At 38.4% G+C, this 23,261-nt stretch overlaps 4 protein-coding genes across 6 annotated transcripts; all 4 read right to left on the bottom strand.

Moving 5' to 3' along the window:
• Window positions 1–3,680: 3,680 nt before the first annotated feature.
• On the bottom strand, window positions 3,681–6,680 carry LOC106917168 (putative C-type lectin domain family 20 member A). The gene is made up of 5 exons (XM_014985950.2): window positions 6,121–6,680; window positions 5,655–6,026; window positions 5,218–5,565; window positions 5,037–5,122; window positions 3,681–4,450 (listed from the first exon to the last, which is right to left on the bottom strand). Exons 1-5 carry the CDS (start codon window positions 6,158–6,160, stop codon window positions 4,370–4,372), a joined length of 927 nt encoding a protein of 308 aa, XP_014841436.2. The 5' UTR covers window positions 6,161–6,680; the 3' UTR covers window positions 3,681–4,369.
• Window positions 6,681–9,301: 2,621 nt separating this feature from the next.
• On the bottom strand, window positions 9,302–12,695 carry LOC106917170 (uncharacterized). Its single transcript, XM_014985951.2, has 5 exons — window positions 12,634–12,695; window positions 11,858–12,526; window positions 10,936–11,064; window positions 10,812–10,858; window positions 9,302–9,826 (listed from the first exon to the last, which is right to left on the bottom strand). The coding sequence occupies exons 1-5, from the start codon at window positions 12,686–12,688 to the stop codon at window positions 9,653–9,655; spliced, it is 1,074 nt and encodes a 357-aa protein (XP_014841437.2). The 5' UTR covers window positions 12,689–12,695; the 3' UTR covers window positions 9,302–9,652.
• Window positions 12,696–14,942: 2,247 nt separating this feature from the next.
• LOC106917171 (uncharacterized) lies at window positions 14,943–16,483 on the bottom strand. Of its 2 annotated transcripts, none has more exons than XM_014985952.2 (5): window positions 16,410–16,483; window positions 15,597–16,301; window positions 15,349–15,465; window positions 15,225–15,268; window positions 14,943–15,136 (listed from the first exon to the last, which is right to left on the bottom strand). In XM_014985952.2, the coding sequence occupies exons 1-5, from the start codon at window positions 16,441–16,443 to the stop codon at window positions 15,011–15,013; spliced, it is 1,026 nt and encodes a 341-aa protein (XP_014841438.2). In that variant the 5' UTR covers window positions 16,444–16,483; the 3' UTR covers window positions 14,943–15,010. The 2 variants fall into 2 exon arrangements, with proteins under 2 accessions (XP_014841438.2, XP_087871907.1); XM_088015781.1 differs by having other exon boundaries at window positions 14,943–15,139.
• A 3,067-nt stretch (window positions 16,484–19,550) lies between these two features.
• On the bottom strand, window positions 19,551–22,456 carry LOC106917178 (uncharacterized). 2 transcript variants are annotated; one of them, XM_088015940.1, is made up of 5 exons: window positions 22,261–22,456; window positions 21,463–22,167; window positions 21,238–21,354; window positions 21,117–21,160; window positions 19,551–20,188 (listed from the first exon to the last, which is right to left on the bottom strand). In XM_088015940.1, the coding sequence occupies exons 1-5, from the start codon at window positions 22,406–22,408 to the stop codon at window positions 20,066–20,068; spliced, it is 1,137 nt and encodes a 378-aa protein (XP_087872066.1). In that variant the 5' UTR covers window positions 22,409–22,456; the 3' UTR covers window positions 19,551–20,065. The 2 variants fall into 2 exon arrangements, with proteins under 2 accessions (XP_087872066.1, XP_014841446.2); XM_014985960.2 differs by having other exon boundaries at window positions 19,551–20,191; window positions 22,261–22,386.
• Window positions 22,457–23,261: the final 805 nt, after the last annotated feature.

A 23,261-nucleotide genomic window follows, 5' to 3' on the forward strand; every position in this document is an offset into this window, starting at 1 on the left:
TCCAGGTCTAGAAGAGGATCTATTAATTGAGCGCATCTAAACTACAAAACAGATGTACTTTGGTGAGAGCATAACACAACAGCAGCAATCTGTAATACCTAAAGATGACAATAAAGTGTCTGCTGACAATAATAAAGCCATGCAAGCCTTAATCATCCACACAACGGGTACATTCAGATGGTGCAGTGAGAAGTCACTGAAATGCATAAGAAGCAATTAGAAATCACGTCAGACAAACCAGTAGCAACAATATAAAAGCGACCTTAAGTTACACAGAACTAGCCACAAGTGACATCAAAAATCCATTTATCCTACCAGCAGCACAAATAGCCACGACCCAGATCTTCTTGCAGCGGCCCGATGAGCACAGAGCCAGCGCTCATCTGACCAAGACCCAACTGTACACAACAGACCTGACAGACAGATTGACGCGCACATCCGGTGCCTTTAAACACACTAATGAGCCCGACAAGGCTGTGAAACGGAAAAGGTGGGGAAACGGGGCCTGGATGTATTCAAAGGCCCAAAACGGGTGGGGATTTACAGTCACTTTACAAACAATATTTTACAAGTAAAACCACCCGGTTACATTAAAATAGCAGTAAAAATTAAATGTCACTATTCCCAGACCGAAAAACACACATCCATATTTGCACTGAACACCCCCCTGGATCTGCATGAAATGGTTTGTTCCTGCTTAGCGCACTTGGGTGACGACGGTCAGCAGCAGTTAGAACAAGACCAGAACGACTGTGGCAGGTACTATGGTGCCATGAGAAAGTAGTCATGTTTTCAAAGAGAGAAATAAAAAAAGACAAAGTGGGTCAATTTGTAGCCGTTTTTCTACAAGAGGTGGGTAGACTGTGAGATTATCAACCATTTAGCATAGTTAGCTTAGCTACATACTACCGTTTGCCTCCATTTCTCAAACATTTAATGAACGAAAGAAAAAAAAATTACCAACATATTTTTATATTTAACTTGTACCTGTGCCTTTTACCACACTTGACAGCAGATCATCCAGTCAGCAGCAGTTCTAGACCAGATATCAGCATAACCCCTCTCCCGTCCAGTGAAAAAGATGAACACTGTGTTCAGTGACAAGCTAGTCAGCATCATTCCAGGGAGTGTTTAGGGATTTCTCTCACTTTGTTCTTTTTAGAATTACACAACTAAAACAATATATTTATTAATGACAGAAATTCAAACAATCTTTATAAAACAATAATAAAAATATCAGCCTCCTGAAGTCAGTCCAGACAGTCCCACCTTAGCTTGTATTTAAATTACAGATATCTATTCCCACGTCCCTCTTGACCTGTCCCCTCATAAGTGAAATTAAAGCTGCAGTATGTAACTTTTATGTAAAAAATGTACATATTTAAAACTGTCAATATGTCATGGGGCCCAAGATTCCTGGCAGCACCCCTGATGGTGAGCATTAGTCTGATTACAGAAGGCTGGAGTCGAACGACAGAGAGCGTTCAGGCTGATCATGGCAGATGAGGAATGAAGCCGCAGGGGACGACCATGTAAGTATCTCACAGAGATTATGCTTTGGAATAAATAAGTCCAGGACTGGAGAAGAATATTCAACTTGAGAGTGCAGAAAATGTGAGGTGAGTCAGCAGTAAAGTAAGCTAGGTTCTAAGCTCTAGGATCAAAAATACTCAAGAGACGCAAGGAAAATACCGGCCTGAGTGATTTCTTTACTTTTAGAAATTACATTTAAGTATGACTTGCGTCAAACGTATTGAGTCTCCTTCCACAAGCTTCTCGAGCCAGTTTCATGTGCAGATCATGTCCATTGGAGATCCAGTCAAAAAAAAGTTCAACATTGTAATTCAGTTACTTTGTAAAAAGTTTGGAGGTGTGGATCATGTACATACTGTAGGGCCAAAACCACACACTATATTTGCCTAATATGAAACCTGATATAGTTTTATAATAGTGAAGAGTTTTGAGTCACTTGATTTCCTATACAAACACTGAATGTTTTATTTTTTCCTCCTTCTAGAGGTAAGAGATCATCTGTCTTTGTTCCCAGTATAATCTGTAATTAAGAAACACACACAACTGCTTTTCCTAATTTCAAGGCAGATTGAAAGGAACACCTGTTTCAATGGCATAGATGCAAATTCCTTCAGCCTCCTTATTTTCCTGGAAAGCTGAATAGTGAGTTGTTGACTAAGCTGTCAGTCAGGAAACTGAAGCCATGGAGCTTCATTTTTTGACAGTTCTGTCTGACCAAGAAGAATTTTTAGTTTCCTTCTTCCCACATTTAACACCCTCTATTGTGTGGTGTTTGTTGTACTTGCATAATCAGAATTTCCCGTTCAGTTATTTTCCTACAGTTTGAGGAAATCAGCCGGGGAGAGGTACTGAAATAATGAATGTTATGTCAGCAGGAGCAAATTCTGATTCTGTGCTATATTCTGCATACTGCACCGGTTCCCTTTGCATGGTGGCAACAGAAAGGAAATCCCCATTTTGACGTCTCTTCCTAATCTGGTCTCCCAGGTTCCTCATGGTATATAAACATACTCACGGACGTCTCCAGAGTTTTACCGACTCGGGCTTGTGTTTTGTGTTTGTTTATTGGTTTGATGCTATGGAAAGTGTGTAGGGCAGGGGTCCCCAAATTTTTTCCTGCGAGGGCCACATAGCTGTTCCTTTCTCTGGTCGGGGGCCGGTCTCAGTTTTTGGAGAAAGAAACCTTAGAAAATTCTTGTTGAGGAGGGGGGGCGGGGGGGGGGGGTGGCGGCGACAACACATTCGCGCTTTTAGATAGATTTTTACCCAGAATGCAAATGGAAAAAACCGTGAGTGAAACGGTGACTGGGACTGACTAGTATATATTCCATTGAGGGAAAGCTAGTTTCACATCTGCTCAAGAGCCCCCCTGGTGGTTGAAGAAAAATCCACATATAAACCAGAAAATACAATATATGAAAAAAAACACTGAATGCTCTCTGGTATGAGGAGGCGGGCCGGATCTGGCATTGTTCAGGGGGCCGGACCAAATGACGTGGCGGGCCGGATCCGGCCCGCGGGCCATAGCTTGGGGACCCCTGGTGTAGGGAATCAAATGCAACTCTTTACTAAGTTCACCAGTTCAAGGGTTGTTGAATCAAACGGTGGGTCAGCCAAACACATGGGTAGCAACTCTGCCTGTAGGCATCTGGACATTGTAAAAATGACCTTCTGGAGTCCTTGATGTTTGGACATAAAGCAGACTAGCTTTAGCTCCATTGAAAAGACTTTTTAAAATGGTAATGTCTTAAAATGACTGATCTTAGTTCATCTGTCAGTGCTTTAACTTGTGCTTACTGTAGGCAACAGGCTAACTCATAAACTTAACGAAGCTCGCCTTCGAGGTAAACAGTAACTATTATTTAAATTATTGAATGCAAATGTCGCACTGCTGCCATGGTTACAGTACAAAACAGTGACACAAGGTGAGAACAGGTGATATTTTAAGACAAAGTCAACCTAAATGGTTAGGTATTATTCTACTTTTGGGAATGACAGAAAGTAAAACAAAAATACAGGTAAGACTTTGAGCAGACTGACACAGTTCAGATCATCAGTTAAGTGTGTATTTAATGACAAACACTGTTCAAACTAAGAAAGATAAAAAAAATAGAAATAGGAACAAAGCACAAGAGGATCTCAATGAATTATAATGCTACTAAAAATGTATTTTATTGAGTTATTCTGTTTAAAAATTTAAACTCAAGTTAATGTTTTTCACATAAACCAATATCTTCCCGATGTTTATTTCTCTTGATTTTAATGATTACGGCTTAACAAAAACCCAAAGTCTGTTTCTTCAAGACGAATAAAATGTTTTTTTAAATACAGAAATGTTATATTATGGGCAAAGCAGACATGGAGGAGGACTACTGACTTGTCAGTTCCCAGCTGATCTCACAGATAACAAAATTAGGTAGAAAAAGGTGCAAAAGCAATAGGAGTAGCCAGTGCCTGAAATGCATAGTGAAGTGAAAACATAAATTCAGTCATTTTCAACATTTCCAAGAAACTGAAATTTGGGTTTTTGTAATTATTCAGTGAAAATCAAAAAGAAATAAAAAATGAATCTTTTAAATATATTATCTGTATATAATGAAATTAAAAAACCATACTAGCTTATTGTTTAAGTTAAGTTACTGGATTCAATCCAATTTTGAATTATGTTATCTATGGAGAGCCATTCAAATTCAAAAGAATACCTTACTGAACTGAATGGTCACTATTAAAAGACCAAGGTGTCCTCCTTACTGTACATTATTAGTCCAGCAGATCACAATAGTCACATGTGACTAAACTGTCTCCAAAAGAAGAGTGGAAAACTGTAGGGCATGTTCTACAATTCAGTCTTCTTCTTGTCCTTCTTTGGCTGCTCAACGAACTTCAACGATGCACTTTCATTTAACATTTTCTGGAGCTGCGAGAGAAATAGTTGGCAGTTTTTCAAAAATTCCATCAGAACTTGGGTTTTGGAGGCAATCTTTAAGGTATCACTAGCTGCGTTTCCATTACAAATGTGCACAAAACATTGCCCAGTATTCTGCTAATGTTGGGGGAAAAAACAGCACAATTTTGCAATTGTGGTGTTTCCATCAAGTAAGAAATTAAAACTATGTGTGAATAAATTTTGCTTGCGCAATAAGTCATTAGTAATCATGCCGTGACATCACCTTCCTGCCACTTCCTGTCACCTTCTTCATCTTTTCTACCAGTAATATATCCAGCTGTTGGTCACGCGGCTCGTGTAATGTGGAAAAAAGTGTTTTCATGTGAACTTTTCGGCCGTATCGTTAATTTCTTTTGGACTTCGGTGAGTCCGAAGGAATCAGCTCATTCCTTCAGACTGACGTTTTTCATTCTTATTGAAAAACATCAGGTTGTTTTGTTAGTTTTTTCAAAACTGCCTTGTTTTCTTTAAGTGAATTTATTTTTGTAATTCCAATTTGTGCAATTATATAGTCAATGGAAACGCAGCTAGTAACTGCGTGCCACAAAACACTTGCCTGCTTCAGGAGTTGGGCTTTCTGTTCGGGGTCATTCAGATTCAAAGCACCTGTTGTCAGTTTTATCTTCACTATTCTCCTCATCACTAGTTGAAGGAAACACACATTCGTTTGCAATTTTATCTTGAATATTTCCTTCCTAAATCAGTCATTTGTTCTACCAGAGAAAGGTAAGACTCACCTCTGAAAGAGTAGCACACAAATGGCAGTTGTTTTTGACATGGTAAAAACTTCCATTTTGCAGATCTTGCCTTAGACGTGGCTCCGCATATCCGTGTGTTGGAATCAATAAGATTCGATATGTTATCCCAGTTGCTGAACCTGAAGCTACTCTGATCAGACCAGTAAATGTTTTCATCTCTACGTAGACCAGTCCATGCCCAGTATCCAGTCGCTACCAGGGTTTGAACCCGCTGGTTCTCTGCGATGTTCCTGATTGTGGCCAGGTCTGTGAAGTTCTGCTGGCAGTACGTCCGAGCATTGGACCAATTCATTGCTTCATCTACAGCCACGAACTCAGTCGTCCTTGCTGTGTATGAAGACAACAGAAGGATTAGACAGTGTGGTAAGGTTACAATCTCAATTTCAAAAACAAACTATTCGCCACTGAAACATTACCATTATAACAAACAAATGGGAATTTTTTCTCACAGTCGTAGTCCCACCATCCTCCATTGTCTCCAATGCACACACAGAACTGATTGGCTGAAATAAAGTCGGGATCGTTATCGGAACTCTCCCAGTTTCTGTACTGGGACCCGACACTGTTCAGTTCACCAGACCACGTCCAGTTGATATTGCTGTACAGACCGATCCAGACGTCATTGGTAGACGAAACAATGTCGAGGAATTGCTTGATGTCTTTAGAGTTTCCGATGGTAGCCAGGTCCGTGTGGTGCTTTCTGCAGTATCTCTGAGCGTCATCCCAGTTCATCAACTGGTTGACAAAGTAGTACTGACGTTCCTGGCACGAGGAGAAACTGAGCAAGTCTAAAAAAATATAGTAAATCTTTAGATATTTAAAATCTTATTACATTTTCTACAGTATCATTAAAGAAATATATCACAGGTTTATAAATTGTACCTGATAGAATCCAGGCTGCCAGCAGGAAACTCTTCATCATGATGCTACACTGTACTCTGCTACAGTGAAGCCTTCAGTTAAAACAAACAAAAAAAAGGTTAGTTTATGCAAAGCATCGCAGCGAGGGCGACTACGTGGCACTCGTGATATTTAGGAAACAGCAGACAGTTTGGAGCTCTCCAGGGACAGCTCAGCCATTGAAGCGGGATTGACTGATGAAACCCTTCAGGCATCAAGTGAATCACCGAGAAGGATTATTCTTGATTTGGAAATAATCCCGTCCATATGCAGCTCAGAAATGGACATGGAAATAATTCACTTTGCAAAGAGCTGGCTGGGGTTGATCATGACACCCAGAGGGGGAAGTGGAGCATTTGCATACTCTAAAAGGGGCTGATCTGGTATTAAAATAGACGTTGGCAGATCCTGATGCAAATAAACCAGCCTAACAAGGACAGTTTTCACCTAGGATTAAGATCTACAGTTCCCAGTTTAGAATGCGAATAAACAGGGAGCCACGTCATGGAGTCAATAGAACGACTGCATTTCCATTCCAAATGTGCAAATCTTTGTTGATGTTCTACTAATGTAAAAAAAAAAACAATTTTTCAATTGCGGTGTTTCTGTTTAACTCTTGCTCCCTGAAAATACAATGGAACATGGGCGATCCATTGCATGTTAAGGGTTAAATAAGAAATTAAATTGAAATCACACTTCGAAAAAACTTGTTCACCCAATAAGTTGCTAAAAATCAAGCAGTTACATGAGATGTTTTCATCATCTGTCAGCCATCAGACAAGATGTTGACGTCTTATTCAGGCATTGGAGCAACAAGTTCCTTATGTTTGAGAGCGACTACCTATGTGGCGTTTTGGGGAGATTCTATTCAGCATTTTTACAGAAGACTTATGGATTTAACAAATTGGAATGACACACAACTTTTTATAAACTGTGTGAGAGCTTTGGTAGATCCAGCTGCACACTGTCCAAAAACAAAGAAAAAAGAATCAAACCATCATCCCCCTACCACGTTGTCGTTTTTACCAGTAATGACATCCAGCTGTTGATCATGTGATTTGTGATGCGAAAAAAAATATTCCATTGCAGTTTTGTGGAGTACATCTATTTTGGTTTCTCAATTGTTGACTGTATGGTGGGGTTTTTTATGACATATTTTTGTGGTTTTATCAGCACTTTGAACTGCCTTGTTTCTGAAATGCTATAGAAATGAACTTGATTGACTGATTTGATATGAAAACCACAAAATCACCTCATCTTTTTATCAAAAAATGGGTCTGTTTCGAAACTGCCTTGTTTCCATTAAGCTAATTTATTTTCGTAATTTCAATTTGCAGTTTTATGGTTAATGGAAACAGAGATACATTCACTCACCAAACTGACATCATTTTTTGGACATTAACAATGATGAACCTTCTTGGTCACATATTTATGGAGACTTTATGGAGTGTGTGTAAATATATATCGTATATTTAATTTCACTCCAGAATGCGGGATCACCAGCAAAATGCTCGATTTCATAGAGAATCTAGACGAGTCAGCTGCTGGGACTGCAGCACTGACGGATCAGTCGCTTGAAAACATTTGGTTTATCGTTTGATCAAGTGACAGGGTTCAGTGCAGACAACACCCATGTCAATGACGGAGTTCACAACTCTTGTCTTAAGGAAACTGCCATGCACATATGGTGCTCAACACAGTGAAGCATGGTCTTGACCAGCTCACTGCGGATGTGGAAAATGTGGTGTTGAAAATATACGACTACTTTTCCACATCAGCCAACAGAAGAAAGTCACTCAAAGAGTTTTGCCGGTTTTGCTCCGTTGAGTGAGCTACTGATCACTGTCAACTTTGAGCAGAACCTGTTCAGTTTTACAACAGCACAATGAAAGATAAAGAGTTACTGCAGCAAGGAGTAGGAGAAACGTTCACTTGGAAAAGGAAGTAACTCAATAAGGAAGAGGAGGAAACCTGTTGAATGTTTAAATTCAGTTTTACTCCACACACAAGAGAAACACAAAGGTTTGTAAGTATTCCCAAAATTGTTAAGGGAATGAGTAATGTATGCACTGTTTTCTTATGTGTGAATTGAAGAAAACACACATACAATGTTAATCAGGCAACTGAGAAGGAAATCTCTGATAACTTTAGTGTAGGATTTGAATAAAATCTCCTGGTGATCATTAACTCTGAGAATCTTTAACTTAATCTCATATAGAGCTAGTGATTGATTAATCTGATGTTCTTTTTCAAAGATGACACCTGTCTTGTCTGAAGTTAAAGCAGAAAATGTTGTCATGCAGTTCTTTTTATGCGTGAAAGACGTACAACAGCTCAGAAACTGAATCCAAAAGCATCCAAACACCAAAGAAGGAAAACTGCTTTGAATTGTCAAACGGCTAATGCCGTTTGACATTTCCCTGTTCAGAGGCATAACATTACACTTGCTGTGGGATTTTGCTAGGTAAACAATGGACTGTTTGAATTTCAGTATGCAAATAGTTCCGGATGTATTTGTACCTGGCTTCAAGTGATGGTTGAGCTGCATAACTGAAATAACGAGCAGAGCAAGAAGAAGAAAATGTGTTTTCATCTATCAGCCATACAAAAATGGTTCCCATGTATACAGAGTAAATTATAAATACATTTTATGATGGTAATTATAGATCTTGTTTTATTAATATTTTCTGTCTGACACTCCATCTGGTAAAAAAATAAAAATAGGTTTTAACCTTTATGACTGACTGATGTATCTAACTTTAGACTCTCATTTTGACATTATGATGGATATAGTTAAGTTAACTCATCGTTGGACACATTAGTGTTAAAAAAAACATTTATAAACATATTGCAGGGTTTCACATTCTCTGTTGATGAAAGACACGGTTGCAAAGTGAAAGTCAAGAGCCAAACAATCAGCACATACACAACCATGATTGACAGCTCTAAGACCCTCCTCCTGGCTCCGATTGGTTGTTTTTGACCGGGAATGTTGCATTTCTTAAGGTTTGTTTTTCAGAGATTATCTGTCTCGTATTTTGCTGTCATGACGAACAGTTTTAACAAATGTGAGAAAACATATTTTATTTTGTAAAAAAATCAAATAAGTAAGTTTGCGCATGCATTGTTGGGCGGCTCTGAACAGATTATGCACAACACAGCAGAGAGTTAATGAAACCTTTATTCTATTTGTGAAAACTCAAAACATTTTCAATGCATTTTCAGAAACAAGATTTCCTTGGAAAATCCACAACTGGTCAAACCTGCAGTGAATTATACTATTCTGATTGCAGATTCTATAAGCTACATTATTGAGTTTTGAAATTTACCCTATTAGTACAAAAAATCTCATTGTGTCTTGTTCTTGTTGCCCTTAGTCGTTGTAAAACCCTTTAGTTCATTGTTTCAGCTGTACAGTCTTAACAGGTGCCGCCACAGAAACATATCAGCTCTTGGAAATTCATAAAAATGTACAAAACCCCATTATTGTTTTTACATTTCGTTCGCGTCACATTCAACAAACATTATATAACGTATTATCTGGCGTTGCTGCAACAAGTGTGGATTTGGCCTGTTTTACACTCGCGTAAACACACTGACTCCTTGTGTCGTCTCTCTGTCGTCTTGATCCGTTCGACCTGTGTTGCCTTAAAGTAGAATATTGGAGGCTCTCTTCATCTTCATTACCCTGATATAGAAACACATATCAGTGAATGATGAATCATGTTGAATTAAGGTTCTCCCATACTTCACCCGAAGTGTCAAAATCGGCTCTGATTGATGTAGTTTCATTACAATTGTTCACAGGGAGGCATCTGACTGCCGAACTCGACATCAAGTCTGGGTCGAACTATTTCGTTTAGAGCTATGTGTGATGTGTTGTGTGATTGGTCAGAAGTTTGTGGGGCGTATTTGACACTTGGACAGTAATGTTGATATTTCTTGTGAGGAACGTTTATCAGACACGATGAGGAATTAAGTACATTTGTATGACTCTTCACAAAATAAGTACAAAGTCTGTCAAATGGCTAACACTTCCTGGGTGGGAATCACAACGCCGTTAGAAAAAGTGCAGCGATGCAGCCAGAGCCCTGGTGGGTAGGTGTGTGATGTGTACTGAAGCAGGAAGCTGTTCTGGGCCTTGTGTGAAAGATGTGCTAATATGTCAACTAGGGATGGACAATAGATTATTAACAATACATATCGCAATAAACAATTAATCAAGTTTAACAGAAAATGTGTCTGATTGAATATTCAATAATTTCACTGTCAGGAAAGAAAAGACTTTATACCCTCAATGCGTCAGCTAGCCAGCTAAGCTAGGTGGGTGGCATCAACTAACTCACTCACTCTTTGGTTACCTAGCAACAACCTGAGTAACTTGATCAACAGCAGCAGCTTAAGGTTTCGCCACCATACTTCATAACTGCTTAAAAATAAAATAAAAAAACAATAGCTTGGAGTGAAAACTGAATACAACAGGAAACGTCACGTCACCAGTTTGTCAGTATTCCAGACATGTAAATCCAAAAGCAAATCAATAATTATCGATACCGACTGATATGAAAGGTTTATATCATGATACGTTTTTTTAGCCATGTTTGGCTTCGGATGAAGAATGGGAGAGATTTTAGTTTGAATCTCTAAAATGACAAGTTGAAAGTAAGACTCACCTCAGTATCTGCTGCGTGGCGTTCTGCTGGTTCTGCATCTGTCTTTGCTGTAAAACAGATTTTTTATTTTTTTTTAATGAAAGGTAATTGTTTTTAAACAGTTTTAAACAAAATTGACATTTACCCGCACAATGAGATCGGATCGTTTTCTTTATCCTCCATATCGAGAAAGCCATCACAGCACTCAATATGACGGTGACTGTCAGAGCTCCGCTCAGAAAATGTACAACAAGTTCAAGGGAGATTAGCTCATCTGTAAAAAGAACCGATAAAGGCATTAAACATTTAGAGAAAAGCCTTTTGTAGAGCTTCCCTAGTTTTATGTATAGGTGAAGTGCTAAAAGAAATTAAGTCATAGGAAGCACACAGTCTGTTAAAGGATTCTGGAAAAGGAAACCACTTTTTGAGGAATGTCAGCTGCAACAGAAAACCGACTCTTAAGATCCAGAACCAAACATGGAGAAGCAGCATTCAGCTTCTATGCTCCACAAATCTGGAGCAAACTTCCAGAAAACTGCACAGCTGCCAAAACACTGAGTTCATTTAGATCTGGATAAAACACACATCAGGGGATGTTTTTGAATGGCAGTGACATGAACATCGAGCAACATATTTGATCTGTGTTGGTGATTTTGATGATGGCATTTGACAAAATGTAATGTTTATTGCTTGTTTCATAATTGGTGACTTTATGAGGTGAAGCATGTTGAGCTGCCTTGATGCTGAAATGTGCTGTCCAAGTAAACTTGACTTAAGGCTCATGTAAGGCTGCAGTAATTAAGAAACAATATAACAATCCTAAGCATAAGAATAAATCAGAACATTTTCCTCTGTTATTAAATTGTCAGTTAATTTTTTCAGCAGGTGTTGAAATACAGCACACCTTCTACTTATGGAGGTGATGTAACTTCAGTTGTTTTGTTATTCAATGACAATTTTATTATTAGCAGTTCAGTTTTCCATTCATCCAGAAGGGTAGTTGTTAGAAAACACAAAGGGAAACCATTTTTCCCTTTGCATTTTTCCCATTTTTAACTAACTTTTACCTGCTGACTCCATGTTTTCTCCATCTTCAAACAGTAAAGATCCACATGAGGCAACGGCGCAGCTGGCAACCCCGTCATTGGACACATCGAGGTTCATCAGTGGCACAACGTAGTCACAGGATTGTGTTGCTGTCGTCATTGTCTTACTGCATCCACCATTTCTGCCTCCAGGAGTGTAAATGATTCCCGCTTGAGATTCTTTTGCCTCTTTGAACCAGTAAAAACTGTTCTCTCCATCACAGCTTCCAGTGTCTACCGAACAGGTCAGAGTCACAGGTCCTTCTGGCTGATGGACCAAAGTGTGAATGTTTGAACCAGGACCTTCTACGTTGACTGTAGCTCCGTCTCCGAACTCGAATTTGTTTGAGTCGATAGCGACGCAGAAGTAAGTTGCTGAGTCTGAAGGTTGCAAATCAGAGATTCGAAGGTGATTTTTACCGTTTCCCGCTTCTAGTTCAAAGCGAGGATTGTCCTTGAGCTCATTGTGAAATCTGCCTTGATTTTCCAATCTATAATGACTGGAAAACATGTTCAGTTTCTGTCCCACGGTTTGTTTAAACCAGTAAATCATCACCGCATTTTTTGGATCATAGAAACATGGAAGAGTAACATTGCTGCCCACGTCTGTTGAATTAAAAGTCCGCTCCTGACGTAATAATGTGTTCTGACCTGGAGAAAGAGAAAAATATTTCAATTACCTTGTTCATTCTCTGGAAAATGTAGATTATTTTAAATATTTAAGTGTTTCTTTGCGAAAATTGTTTATGAAAACTCACCTGAACTCCCCAAAAAGAGAAAAGTCAGACACCAGGCGATGACTAGGGCCGTCATTGTGTCCACAGTGCTGCACTGAACAAAATGAATCTCATTATGAACTCTGCTGATCACAGAGAGCAGGACTCTGATTGGCTGAAGAAAGCAACACCTAAGACATCTAATGCTCCTCGGCTGATTTCTGCTCCTTCGTCATAACGATTAACTTTCTCCTACCACTTGTTCAGGAAAATCAGTTTTCTTCCATTTGCAGCACTTATAGTGACTGATTATTCATAAAAGCATTCCTGTCTCATTCCAAGTACTCAAGTACAAAACATCTGACTATCCAGTAAAAATTTAACTATGAAAATACACTGGGTGATCTGAAAATATTTTTATTTTCTTAAAAAGTTGAGAATCACTTGCCTGTTTGTGGAATATCCTCCGAGGACCGATAGACGGTCAGTGGATGACCGTCCATCGGTCATCCACTGACCGATAGACGAAGAGGACGATGTTTGGATATAATCTGCTTGATTGTCTTATGAATAATCTGCCATTTTTATCAAATAAATTTTTACTAAGGAAGAATTGTATTTCTCCTACTGCAGTGAACTGCAACTGTTTCAGTGATACATTTTAATGGGAAACCATTATTGTGATGTGCATTAAAACAGAATTCTGCCATATTTCATCGCTTTGGCTTAGAGTTATATTCAACGTCACACTAACCCCGATATATGCAAACATTTTAAAGATAATATTTAAATTTTCGTGACCAAAAATGGTTTTACACTTAAAAATTGCCCTTCATGTGAAGCATCTTGGGCGTCACTCACTTGGTGTAGCTGCAGTGCATGAATTTCAAACTGAAGAAAAAGGAAAAATACCACTGCAAACTTCCTGGCTGAGTGTCGAGGGTCTTTGACACAGTGGCTTTTAACCACATGAAATATGAAAAAAAAAAAAAAAGATCGCAGAGTTTTTGATGTGCAGTCAACAGACGTAAAGGAAGCGGCAGAACGACAGACCAAAGACCTCTACAATCTTATTTAAAAGTATTGATGGAAGCTTTGTAGTATGTTAAGCATAATCAAAAACACACATAAAGTCTGTTGTTTGAGTGGCAAACATTATGCATGTAAATACGCATCAAAAAATCTTTTACTAATTCAGGTAACTTTACCATTTTGTCCACACAAAATGAGAATCGAACTGAACTGGGAAATGGCTGGACTAGAAATCACTGGAATGTTTAGGAACGTCATATATGATAAATGTGTGAGGCTAAATGTTTTTAGACCTCAGAGCTGCTTCTAACAAGGTTGACAAAAAGCATTTAGAGCAAATCCTTAGGATTAAGTAATTAAGTGAGGTGTTATGTCCAAAATGTCCTCATGTCCTGTGGCGTCCCACATGGATCCATTCTTAAATCTGTTATTTCTCTTCAAATGTTTTTAAGTTAAAGTTTTGATTCTGTTTTTGAAAGCATAGCATCTAATTTCAATACTATACAGATAACACAAATGTACCCACTCCTGAAACGTGATGACAGGTCTCCTTTGTCTATTTTGAGTTTTTTGATGATCTTGAGGCCATAAATCTGAATACAAGGCTTAAATTTCAGAACCTCCACTACTTTGTCTCTTGCTTTTAGCAACCTTGAAAAAGTCATCTGTGCCTTTATTTCATCCCACTTGGACTATTGTGTGTTATGTGTAGCATAACTTGGTCTGTAGCTCGAGATTTAAACTAAAACAAGCAAGCTAAATAACATTTGTCCCGTTTTGGTTTCCTTACACCCCACTGATCTGCCAGCTCTGTACAACTCTTTAAATCACCAGACTCTGCTGAGCCAATACTCCTCACAAACCCCTGGATCTTCTTTTTTTTTTATACCTTTTCCTGTTTGCTAAGTGACTATCAAACTGCCTCTGTAAAGTTTAGTATTTTATAGTCTTGTGATATTTCTTGTATCACAAGATATTTCATTTCTCTGGCAGCATCACTAAGTTGGTTCAGGTATATCTCACTGTGGCTCAGCCTTCCTGTATGTGTTACAGGTCTGAGTGAACTTTTGTTTCCACCAGTGGAAACTTCTGCTGTGCAACACACACCACCGTCACCACAGAAGTGGAGGCTAAGCAGTGACACCATTACAAATGGAGCTTCACAGCTTGTACTGTGAAAGATATTAATAGACTGGGGATTTTTTTATGAGTCTATTGCATATATTTCATTTCCTTTATTTAAACCAGGTATTAGCATATGAGCTCAGTAGCCATGGGGCATTTTGCAGAACTCGAATGACAAACAAAAGTGACAAAAAAAAAAGTACTTTGTTTTATTCAAATATTTTTGATAGGTTCTAATTTCCTTCATGTAGACGGCTGTGCTTTATTCTTTTCTGCTCCGTACTCTGGAGTACACACAGGCACTCTCAACGTTGTCCTCTTGCTGCTGTCTTTCAACGCTTCTCTTCAGATTCAGAGCCGCATAATGGAGGCTTTCTGTCTGATTCTCCTGCTTTTGACAAAAAAAAAATTGTGTTCAAGTAAAGGTAGATGAAGTTAAGTGAAAAAAGGGAACAAGAACATTTGTGTTGACTTACGGTGGCGTTTCGGGCCTCGGAACACATCCGGTGTTTACCCGTCCCTATAAACCACGGCATGCAAATGAGCACCTCGGATGAAGGTTTAAAGCTGAATTATGTTGAGTTACTATAGAAACCTTACCTTTGCAGGAAGAGCATAGCTTTGATTTCAGTTTGTACCTCCAGAAACTCAAAACAAGGAGCCCGATGGTGGAAAGTGCCAGAGCAACGCTTAGGGAACCCACAACGACTGAAGGCACTGTGGTGGAGGTCAACATGCAGAAATAAAAAAAAAGGAAACTGAAATATTGCACCAGTCTTTGATAGGACAGAATTAATGTGATTAATTTGGATTGTCTAAATAGTTGGGCACATTCAGTGACAACATACCTGCAACCTCTACTTTTGTTCCCCCTCCAAAAACAACCGACCCACAGGAGGCCAGAGCGCAGTGGTAGGTCCCTGCATCCGAGGACCTCACAGGATCCAACTCGAGGTTCGAAGTGCAGTTTATACCGTAGAGGGTTTCATTATAAAGGCTTGTACAACGCCCTTCACTGGGATACATGAGTGGCGGCTGGGAGGCGGTACGTCTGAACCAGTAGAGGTTCCGTTCCCCTTCGCATGGCTCAGCAGACACGCTACAGCTCAGATTCACAGAGTCCCCGAGTCGTAGAAGCTTCTTCAGCGTTGGCTGTTGTTTGGACGGTTGAGCGTTCGATGAAGATGTCTTCACATGGAGGAAAACTCCTCGTCCAAATTCAATGGCGTTGAACTCCAACATCACGCAGTAATACGTTCCTGAATCCGAAGGCTGAAGATCTGTGATGATCAGGTCATTGACGCCAGCTTCGGACCTCACAAGAACTCGAAATCTTTCTTTATATGCAGGGGAAATTTTGGCTTCCGCGTCATACTTCATCTGTTTTGATATGATACGGGGTTTTTCTCCCTGGATTTGGTAGTACCAGTAAAAATAAGTTACGGCGTTATGCTGACAGGTGCAGGGTAAAGTCACTGTCCCACCAACTTTAGCAGTCCTAACTCCAGAATCCTGAATAATATCTAAGGTGTTCAAAACATTAAGCACTTCGCCTGTAAAAGAAATGAAGGTTTAATTTACTCCTGTAAAAATCTTTTTTTTTTCCCTTTCAGAATACCAATACCCAAAGAAACACAACTAAATATCTAGTCAATACTCACAGAGAAGCAGGAGAAGAATGTAAAGTGGCTCCATCACTGCAGTTAAGCAGACTGTATTCTGAGTTCACAGATGGCCCCCGAGCTCTTAGAAGAAGACTAAGGCTGCCTGTGATTGGCTTAGACGAGTGGCTACGTTTCAAACCAGGCTTACAATTCGTTCAGGTTTAGAAGATCTGTCACATCAGGCGACTGGAGGTGGAATCGGATCAGTTCAGTTCTGCCCATTCTGTGACTGGAGGACAGAAAGTCTGACATGTGGAGCTTTTTCTGTTTTGTCAGTACAAGCCAGCGCTTTGCTCATTTCCATCCAGGCTGTTACATGTTCTTCTGTAAATGTAATTTCACTTTATTTTTTGTATGGGTGTATGAAGGTGAGTGTTTGTCTTTATTTCATAAAGACAGTGAGTAAAACATTCTATGTATGTTATTCTGCAACTGCTGCCATTCTAACTTCCTGTTGGGCGTAGCTGTGCTGCAGTGCTAACAATAGTTTATACGCAAACATGAAATAACTTTTTTTTCATTCTTTATGGTCTTTAAAGTTTGAGTTGCTTTTAATTAACTACATGTTAAAGCTGCATTATGTAACTTTTGTAAAAAAAAAAAAAAGTAAAAAAAAGAAAAAGAAAAATGTTTGCTAGGTATTTGTTTATTACCATTATGTTGTGTGAGTTATATAAAACAGATAAAATGAAAAACTTCAAGCTCCCCTGCCTAATTCCAGTGTTCCCAGTACTAACTGCAGAAATACACCACTCAGTCAGAATCAATCAACCAATCAGAGGCAGGAGGAGGGTCTTAGTGCTGTCAGTCATGTTTTGTATATGCTGCTTATGTTTTTTTAACCCGCTGTCTCTGAGGTATTGCTTCTGGGTTTTCAATTCAGTTTATTTGAGATATTTTGAAAGTAGGAGTTTTGTTTATGTGTGGCCAAGCCTCATCTTCGCATTTTCGGTAAAAGGGTAAATTGATAACTTTTCATAATTTTATTATTATTATTTTTAATATAATAAAATCAAAACATTTAAGGAAGCAAAATATGACAGTTCAGTGTTTGTGAATACTTACCTCTGTCATTTCCTTCTCCCAGGAGATCTGAACAGGCAGTAACATTCCTCGTTCAGATTTTATCAGCTCTGGGACTGAACCACACTAGGGCATGGATAAAAGGTCTGTGTTTTCATATTACTGTGTTTTCTGTGTTAAGCTTTGAGTACCTATTGGGATTGAATTAAGATGTGTTTCGTCTTGGTTTGTAAGACAAACTACTGAAACCAGCTAGCCTGCCATTACTGCTCAGCCAAGTTACATTAGCTCTTTGGTTAATGTAAATATTCTTGTTTGCTGACCATTTTGTAGTCGTGTATTTCACATAATGGTTTTTCCTATTTTAATTTGTTTAAAACAGCTTCTAATTTTGTCAGTTTAAGCCGCCATACTTTAGAGTATGGTGGCTCTAAATCCACCATACTCCAAACCCCTAAATTTTATCCATCTCTGCGGTGAACTGAGAATCAATTTTCCAAAATGTTTTCAAAATCTTATTCAACAAATTAATCAAACTTTGTTTTCTAAAAAAAAAAAAAAAAAAAAAAAAAAAACTTCTATATTTCTACTTTGCATTTCCAATTGGTTATATGTCTTGGAGCACATAGCAAATTTGTCAGTTGGTCTAAGCTAATCTTAGTTTAGAGCTAAGCGTTGGAAAGGAAACATGGGGATCAACAAATAAGATATTAACTAACACATAATACTGTACTATAATAGGGGCAGATTTATCATGTGTCACTGAATAAGTAAAACTAATCTGTGGTGACTTGTACAAATTTCATAAAGAGTGATTCTCTGATATGCAGTTTTACTTTTCCCTATTGCGGTTTAACCTTTTTGGAATTCAACAAGGTCATGTCAAGTCATATTATGCTGTACGTTGATTTTACCATATCTGAGCTGCAATTCAGAGAAATGGGTAAACACAGAGAAAAAGATGGAATATATGGGGAGATAAATGTGGAAGATAACAGCTAATCAAATGTACACTGACTGTTTTAGGTGTACTTTTAAATGTTTTCACAAATAAAAAAATCTAAAAATTGTGTCACTATAGACTCTAACATCCCAGAATAAAACCCACTGCAACCAATTGGCTTGGGGATGGTGGTGGGTTCTGCATGCAGGCCAAAAAGAATACTTTTTTTTTTTTTTTTTTGTCTAATCTGACTACTGCTTCCACAAGTTTACATGGCTTTCAATACATATTTAAGGGGACTTTTTGTGTTAATTTTTCAACCATAGCTTTCCTATTTCAATTTGCATCTGTAATAGTTATAACAGCTTCTTGTAGCTGAGTAGAGGACCTTTACAGCTCCTCCAAAGAGACCATGAATTGAAAGTAAGCAAATTACTTTACAATCTAACACATATCATGTTTTCCTTGACCTAAGTGGTCTGTTTTTGTTGTTTTGTTTTGTTTTTTTTGGTCATGCAAAGAGTAAAAGGACTCAAATTCTTTGGTGTAATCTTAGACCATAGAGTCTGTTGCAAACCAGGCGTGAAATGTGTCTAAGGAACGCTGGATCGGATAAAAACCAGATGGATTTGTTAAACCAACGCATTATGTTATACGTTGATTTTACCGTATCTGAGCTGGAATTCAGAGAAATGGGTAAACACAGAAAAAAGATTAATCAATAACCTTACCACACAAATTAACCTTTTTCCAAATCTATAAGTCTACAAGATCTAATTCACAAACAACATTCAAAGCATGCTATTCTCAGGAATGAAAATAGGAAACAGTCTGGCAGGAAAAGGAAGCAAACTAGAAACATGAATCAGTTTGGAAAAATATACAAAATGCATATGTCTAAAATATATGAGCAGTTATTTAATCTTGGCTCCAACAGAAGAGGAGTTAGTGGAGATGTTTTCATTGTTGTTGAGGTTTTCCAAAATACAACCTCTTGTTCGTTCTGTATTTCTTTTGGAATTGAAAGACCTACATGTTCTTGGAAAACCTCTAAATATTCAGAATAATACAGAGTTTGTAATGAGGTAGGAATAAACACAGTACTGCAATCTGATATATGAAGATGTTGCATGTTTTCTAATAAACAGCCTTTGAAATGAAGGGGGATGCCATATTTTTCAGATTTTTATTTGTTAAAAATGTGGAAAATCATGTGCAGGTTTTCTTCCATTTCACAATCATGTGTGTCTTTTTGCTCAGTTACATAAAATTCTGAAAGTTTTTTTTTTTTTTGTAACATGGAAAAGAAGAATCTTTTACCAGTTCCTAAATACGCAGCAGGTTACTGCAAGGCCTGAATAGCTCAGTGGTGTGGACTGAAGGCCCAGTCTTCATGTTTGGGGTTTAAGTTTCCACCAGTGGAAACTTCTTTACAGTAATAACACCTTCACCACAGCAGTGGAGGGCCAAACAGTTGACACTATTACACACTGAGGTTAGCAGACTGTTAGCAAAGGTGCTTGAAGGGAAAATTCATAAAACTTCAGCGTTGCTATTTAAATTAATTTGACATTTTATTGTTTCTCAAAGCGGTGTTGTACTTGCAATACTCATTTGGCAAACATTGCACCACATTCAAACATGTTTAAATCAATCATGTGAGTTGTCTTTTTCTTGCTTCAGATATTTACTCCTTTGGTCTCTTTACTCTGGAGTACACACAAGCCTCTTCTGTGTCCCCTCCAAGCCGTTGTTCTGTACTCCTCCTCAGATTCACTGCGGCATAATGGAGACTTCCTGGCTCACGCTCCTGCTATGGGTGGAAAAAGTGGAAATTACTGTAAAACTGAAACCTCTGAAGCATGGTTGTACTTGAATAGCTATAACGCAGTAAATTAACGCTCAGTTCACACAGGAACGTTTTTTTTTTTCTAAAACTGCCTATCTGTTTCAAAGACCCCCCACGTCCACATGGAAACAACAAGAATGTCCCAAAATGCCATTTTTTACTCCTCCAGACCTTTAAGTGGCCCTAAACATGGAGAACGCATAAGGCCTTTACATAAAGCGATAAAGACGACAAGAATGGCAAACTACAAATCAGTGGAGACTGTTGTGTGGAGCTTCTTCTCCATGTCACGTTAGATTATAAAACTGATAAACTACAAGATGATGAATTCTTTGAGGTTGTAGGTTAAAGGCTTAGCGTTTTCACAAAAGAAGTGTTTTTGATGTCCATATGATTGTGAAAGCAAAATTGGTAACATAGAGATTGTACCAATTTTGCTAATAGTAGCCTAAACTTGAGGCTTTGCTACTAGCATCTTATTTGCCAGTATTAGCTACATTGCTATCAAGTAACAACTCAATCTGAGCATTTAATTTACCTATAACTAACATAATCTACTATATGGATTAGTTCACCTTCCTTAAATTACCATCCCAAAATTGGCTAACATTCCCTAATTAGCATACAATGGGAATTACTAACATACCATTATTAGCTAAAGTGGTGACATGATAGCATTATCATGATAGCCAGCAGTAGCATAATTTATATTAACATAATCTTATTTTTGCTAATAATAATTTTAAGAAGAAGAACACCAATAACTAGGAATAAGAACAAATGTATTTATAAGGTGCTTTTAAGGAAAGCGCTGAACAACTAGAAGGAGATTAAAAAAGTAATACTAAGATGGAAAAAAAAAATTATTGAAATATTTTTCTGGACTTACCATAGCTGCTCTGGTTGAAGGAGGTCTCTCATTGGCATCAACTCCTGTAAACCAAAGTATGACTGAACCATGCGGTCAGGCTGATGCAGATAGATTATTTAAATTTATTTCATGGTCTCACCTTCACAGACGCTCTTGAGTTTTAAGCTTAGCTTGTACATGAAGGAAGTCAAAACAAGGACCCCGATGATAGATAGTGCCAGAGCTGCACTCAAACAATACACCAGGAGAAGCGGGACTATAGTGGGTGATGGGAAAAAAAATAGTTGCGTTAATATTTGATAAAACAAGATTGTTTTAATTCCTGTTAATCTGGTTGAAAAGATGCTTTGACTAGGCCACATACCTATAATTTCTACCTTTGTTCCCCCTCCAAAAACAACCACACCACAGGAAGCCAGAGCACAGTGGTAGGTTCCTGCATCTGAGGACCTCATCAGATCTAGCATGAGGTTGGAAGTGCAATATTTACCACGAAATGTGCCGTTGAAGCCGCTTGTACAGTGACTGTCACTGGGATACAGGAGTCCGGGTTTCAACCCGGCGTCTCTGAACCAATAGAGGTCCGGTTCTGCTGCACAGGGTTCCGCGTAGATCCTGCAGCTCAGGTTCACAGACTCTCCAAGGTGTAGTAGTTTCAGCTTTGGTTGACGAAAGGGCAACGTTGTGTTTTTTGATGGGGATGTCTTGACATGGAGGAATACTCCTTGTCCAAACACAAGGTCAGTGTATCTTAGAAAAGCGCAGTAATACGTTCCTGAGTCCGAAGGCTGAAGATTTGAGATCATCAGATCGTTGACACCATTTGCGGAGTTTGCAACAACTTGAAATCTTTTTTTGTATGCAAGGGGAATTTCAACTTCCGTGTGGTGCCTCATCCACTTTGATACAATGTGAGGCTTCCCACCCGGGCTTTGTTGAAACCAAAGGAGGTAAGTTACAGAATCATGCTTACAGGAGCAGGATAAAGTCACTGTCTCTCCAACTTTAGCGGTCCTAATCCCAGTCTGCTGATGCATATCTGAGGCATTGTTGGTAGAGAGCATGTCACCTGTATGGAAAAGCACAGATTTAATATATTTATAATTCTAAATATTCACTATTTTAAGAGTCAAATGACCTGAAAAATACCACAAATACTCACTGTTTCTGCAGAAGATCAAAAGAATCACAAACAGTAGCTCCATCTTCAAAGCGTTGTGGTCTGTATTCTGGGTTATTAGACAAACAAAGATCACATATGAGATCAATTCTGTTTGTGATTGGCTAGTATAAATGGTTAAGTTCAACATTCAGACTTGTGATTGGTTCCAGTCCATACAATCTGAGTGATGAGGTGACGGGAGGTGGAGTTGGGGTCAGTTCAACCCTTTCATCAAACAAAGGGCAGAGGGTGGGACAAAGCTGATACCATGTGAAGGAAACTTTGCATCGACGAGAAACTGTTATATTGGTTTTTCACCTGTTGGTTATGTTTATGTTGCCTCAATATTCCTTACTTGAAAAAAACTCGAAAGAATATTTAACAAGTTTTTGTTTAAAGACAGTTTCAAGATAAAACTATGAGTAGGAGATGGAACTTTTATTGTGGATCTTTTCACTTTATTCTTTTTGAAAAATATACGTAGTACTTTATCACAAGCTGACTGTTTTAACTAAAGTCTGTTCTAGAACACAGTAGAAATCGTCTTCCAGCAAATAAAACGGGGTTCTTCAGGCGTTCCCTGATGCATGCTGCTGGTTTTCCAACGGAATTGAACAATAGTGTTTCTGGCGAAGTCACCCAGCTTAAATGACAGTAGCAACTGTAAAACCAGTAACGTTCACAGTCTTTACAGACTAAAAAAGAAGACTAGATTTTTTTTTCACACCTGAACTGTTACCAATAAAGTTTTCTTTTTCATTTTTTTAAAAAGCCCAAGTTCCTGGTCCAAAAATCCAACAAACTTTATTTGTTTGAATATTATTATTTTTAAGTAAAAAGTGTCATTTTGACTCTTTTTATGAAGAATCCATATAAAATCTGAATCATTGAAGATATTAGTAGCTGGGCAATAAATCAGTGACAATACATATCACGATATACAGGTGATCAATATCAATTGATAACCCATCCAATAAAATATTCAATAATTTCACTGATCT

This window comes from Poecilia mexicana, unplaced genomic scaffold (assembly GCF_051168715.1).
Source record: "Poecilia mexicana isolate PSO_F unplaced genomic scaffold, ASM5116871v1 scaffold_18, whole genome shotgun sequence".
NCBI lineage: Eukaryota > Metazoa > Chordata > Actinopteri > Cyprinodontiformes > Poeciliidae > Poecilia > Poecilia mexicana.

Coding starts and splice junctions, on each gene's coding strand:
- LOC106917171 (XM_088015781.1), bottom strand. CDS start 16,443: ATGGAGCCACTTTACATTCTTCTCCTGCTTCTCT. Junction 16,302..16,409: donor CATTCTTCTCCTGCTTCTCT/GTGAGTATTGAC, acceptor TTTCTTTTACAG/GCGAAGTGCTTAATGTTTTG. Junction 15,140..15,224: donor CCGAGGCCCGAAACGCCACC/GTAAGTCAACAC, acceptor TTTTGTCAAAAG/CAGGAGAATCAGACAGAAAG.
- LOC106917170 (XM_014985951.2), bottom strand. CDS start 12,688: ATGACGGCCCTAGTCATCGCCTGGTGTCTGACTTTTCTCTTTTTGGGG. Junction 10,859..10,935: donor GATCCGATCTCATTGTGCGG/GTAAATGTCAAT, acceptor TCTGTTTTACAG/CAAAGACAGATGCAGAACCA. Junction 9,827..10,811: donor GCCACGCAGCAGATACTGAG/GTGAGTCTTACT, acceptor TTTCTATATCAG/GGTAATGAAGATGAAGAGAG.
- LOC106917178 (XM_088015940.1), bottom strand. CDS start 22,408: ATGTTGAACTTAACCATTTATACTAGCCAATCACAAACAGAATTGATC. Junction 21,161..21,237: donor ACTCAAGAGCGTCTGTGAAG/GTGAGACCATGA, acceptor TTTGGTTTACAG/GAGTTGATGCCAATGAGAGA. Junction 20,189..21,116: donor CTTCAACCAGAGCAGCTATG/GTAAGTCCAGAA, acceptor CACCCATAGCAG/GAGCGTGAGCCAGGAAGTCT.
- LOC106917168 (XM_014985950.2), bottom strand. CDS start 6,160: ATGATGAAGAGTTTCCTGCTGGCAGCCTGGATTCTATCAG. Junction 6,027..6,120: donor GGCAGCCTGGATTCTATCAG/GTACAATTTATA, acceptor ATATTTTTTTAG/ACTTGCTCAGTTTCTCCTCG. Junction 4,451..5,036: donor AAGCCCAACTCCTGAAGCAG/GCAAGTGTTTTG, acceptor TTTCTCTCGCAG/CTCCAGAAAATGTTAAATGA.